The 3,326-nt window shown below is 58.4% G+C and overlaps 1 protein-coding gene across 1 annotated transcript; it reads right to left on the minus strand.

The window, feature by feature from the left end:
* Positions 1-1,414: 1,414 nt before the first annotated feature.
* On the minus strand, positions 1,415-3,046 carry MSC (musculin). Its single transcript, XM_061123471.1, has 2 exons — positions 2,521-3,046; positions 1,415-1,661 (listed from the first exon to the last, which is right to left on the minus strand). Exons 1-2 carry the CDS (start codon positions 3,028-3,030, stop codon positions 1,575-1,577), a joined length of 597 nt encoding a protein of 198 aa, XP_060979454.1. The 5' UTR covers positions 3,031-3,046; the 3' UTR covers positions 1,415-1,574.
* Positions 3,047-3,326: the final 280 nt, after the last annotated feature.

Raw genomic sequence — 3,326 nt, forward strand, 5'->3', positions numbered from 1 at the left:
GTCTATATAAACATTATCCAAAAAAACCCCAAAACTCTCCTGAAATACAAATCAGTGCCAGTTAGACCCAAGAGGCATCCCCACTCTGGATGTGTTGGCTGTAGGGAGTTCTTGAACTACTTGCAATTGTTAGCACTGTAGTGTCTTTTAGTCTGGAGAAATTCTCGTGTGTGTGTGTGTGTGTGTGTGTATGTGTGCGCGCGCGCGCAACAAAGAAGTACACCTATATTGCTTTGAAGAGTGTATACCTTTCTTTCTACGTGGCCCTGACCCCAAAAGACTATTAAGGGCTTACAAACCTCTAGTCCTGGCTTCCAAGAACCCTTGCCTTACTAAGAGGAATCAGAATCAGAGAAAAGAAGTTACACTTAAAATTGCAGCGATCCAAACCTGATCAACCCCTCCGCCTCCAACAATGACCCAATTCCCACCCAGAGCCAAAAGGGCAGCTTTAAGTTAATCCCCAGACCAAACTTAGCCGCCGGCAAAAAGACCACGTTTTGACGCCTCAGGGCACTCGGTTTTCACAATGCGTTTTATTCATAAAAAAATAAATTTATTTACATTTGCTAATCACTGTGGTAGTGCAGCCTGGGGCAGGAGCGCGTTCCACCGGAACAGGGTCACTAGTACCGAACAGCCTCCGCGCCCCACCCGGCCCGGAGGAAGAACGGGGGCGCCGGGAGTTGGAGTCGGAGGCCGGTGCCACCCGAGGGGGAGGCCAGGTGGGGACACTCGGGGGAGGGGGCCTGCAAGTAGGTGTGGGCGGAGGGAGCAGAGGGAGATGCCGAAGCAGACGCGAGCCAGGTCGGTGGGGAGAGGCGGATGGGAGGCTCAAGCCTTAGAAGGGGAGTGGGCAGACCTAAGCCTGGTTAAGGGGAGATGCTCGCCTCGGGGGACGGAGGGTGTCACTAGCCCCCCGGAAGCGTGACCGTAGGGAGCGCTCCGGGCAGACCCGGCCAGGTGGGTCTCTGCGAGCGCGCTTCCACCTCTCCCCGAACCGGCAGGACATCGTGCGTCGGGCCCGGCCCTGTGGGATTCAATTCTGGCCCAGGTGTGCCGCGCTCCTCTCTTTGTAACTTAAAAACACACCCCGATGTAGGGTCTGGCGTGAAGACTTCGGTCTCTGCAGCCGGTTGTCCAGAGCGCGTTCTGACCATGGTCTAACCGTGAGAGGCCTGGACAGTACAGGCCATCACACGGTAGATCTGGCTCAGTGTGGAAACTAATCCCTAGGCGGCTGCGCGCTGGGCTCAGACTGCGCCGCGGGGGTATTCTATACAGCTAAAGCCCGAGGCCTGATCTGGGTCCGCGTGTAGTGTCGTTGCCCAGACCCGCGACAGCAGAGCCGTCTGCACCCGGCGATGCCAGGCGCGCTGCCGACACCCAGGCTTTACCCACCCCACCCCCCCGCCCCCTAACGCCCGCCACCTGTCGAGTTCATGGTCCCGGGCTGCGGGAGTCTAGGAGAATCCAATGGAACGTTCTTCCCATTCTCAGGGCTTCTCACGCTGTCTCCCTAGTCCCCAAACCCGTGTGCTCAACCAATAATCCCAAGAGAGTTCGAGTTCGCTCTAAGCGGTGGTCCCACATAATCTGTTGGCCGTGGAGACTTCTTTGGTGTCAGAGTCGGGTCGTCCCGAGACCACAAATGGCCACGTCTGTAAAACCAGAAAGAGCATCAGATACCGAAGAAACGATCGTTTCAAAACGAAACCGCTCTCCAGACGGAGCCCCGGGATACCCCTGGCTTTGCATAGCTCCGATTTTATCAGTATTCTGGGAATTTTTCGCGTCTTCTCCCTAAACCAAGATTTTAATTTTACTGGATTTTGATCACGTAAGACGGGAGTTTTCCGTTCCCGCTGTCCTCATGGTGATTCCGCGAAATTTGCATGAATTTGGGATTTTGTGGCTTAGTTCCCTTCCCCCAAACACACACACACCCATCAGCCATTCGCTCCAAGAAGGAACTGGGATATGATCTTTCTCAAGCCCGGAGAGTTGGCAGGTCGGAGAGGGACTTTCCAGACAAATCCCGTTTGGGGAAACCTCTGCTATTCAAGAATTGAAAAAACCCAAAGGCTTTTAAAAAGGTCTCGGTTTTCCCTCCCTCCTTTCAGAAAGTAGGGCTGGTTGATTTAAACCTGTCAGACTCTTATCTGCAAAAAGGAAGGGAGATTTTTCTTTCTATCTGCAAAGGGACAGCGGACTCCAATGGAACCTAGATTTACCCCGGAAGCAGGATATTAGCCATAGTGATAGTATCACCCGGCAAAAGCGTCACGTACAATGATCAGACTGATGCAAACACAGAGGGGTGGATGGTCCTCTTCTAGGAAAACGACTGGCTCCTCCCGTGATTTGGGAGAAACCAAACTGGCCTCCTCACCACCCCTACCAGACCTCCCCCCGCTCCACTTCGGGTTCTTCCCAGCGGCCAGACTCTGCCGGGCGACGGGAAGCGCTCAGGGCATCACTCGACCGCCCCGACCCGGGCCTCGCGCGCGGCGCCCCTACCAGGTTCACCGGGTGCACGTAGCCGTTCTCGTAGCGGTCCTCCTGCAGCAGCTGCCGCAGGTGCGCGATGTAACTGGAAGCCAGCCGGAGCGTGTCCAGCTTGGAAAGCTTGGTGTCGGGGGGCACCCAGGGCAGGCTGGTCTTGAGTCTGGAGAAGGCTTTGCTCAGCACGCGCATCCGGGCGCGCTCTCGGGCGTTGGCCGCGTTCCTCTGCGACTGCTTGCACTCGGCCGCCGAACCCTTGGGCGGGAGGGGCTTCTTGCCGCCGCCGCCCCCAGCCACCCGGGGCCGCTTCCTCTTGCAGCCTCCCGCGCCGCCCGCCGCGCCCAGCGCACAGCGCTCCTCCTCGCCGTCGGGGTCATCCTCCTCCGCAGAAGAGTTGTCGCTGGGCGACACGTAGCTGCGCTCGGCGCCGCGGAGGCACGGCCTCTTGGAGACGGGAACCGGGTACCCTCGCTGCAGTCCCCGCAGCTCCATCTCCTCCGGGTCGCTCACCGAGCCGGTTGACATCGTTGCGTCCCCCGCGCCCCAGCTTTCCTCCCCCAGGCCAGTCTCGCGGCCTCCGCCTTCCGCTCCCTCGCGGAGGCGGGGGCCAGGCTGAACTCCGCAGACGACGAGTGACCGGAGTCGGGAACCGCGGAGCCCTGAGACTGATCCGGGAGAGCGTGGCCGAGAAGTCGGCGCCTGGACCCAGGCTCGGCGCTCACTACCGCGCGCCGCGCCTTTTGACCGGACTATTTATTCTGTACTCCTCGGAAGAAACCACCCCGGGTAAAGAAGAGGGGGTGGGAAAGGGGGGCAAGAGG

Source organism: Dama dama, chromosome 21, assembly GCF_033118175.1.
Source record: "Dama dama isolate Ldn47 chromosome 21, ASM3311817v1, whole genome shotgun sequence".
NCBI classification, from domain to species: Eukaryota; Metazoa; Chordata; class Mammalia; order Artiodactyla; family Cervidae; genus Dama; species Dama dama.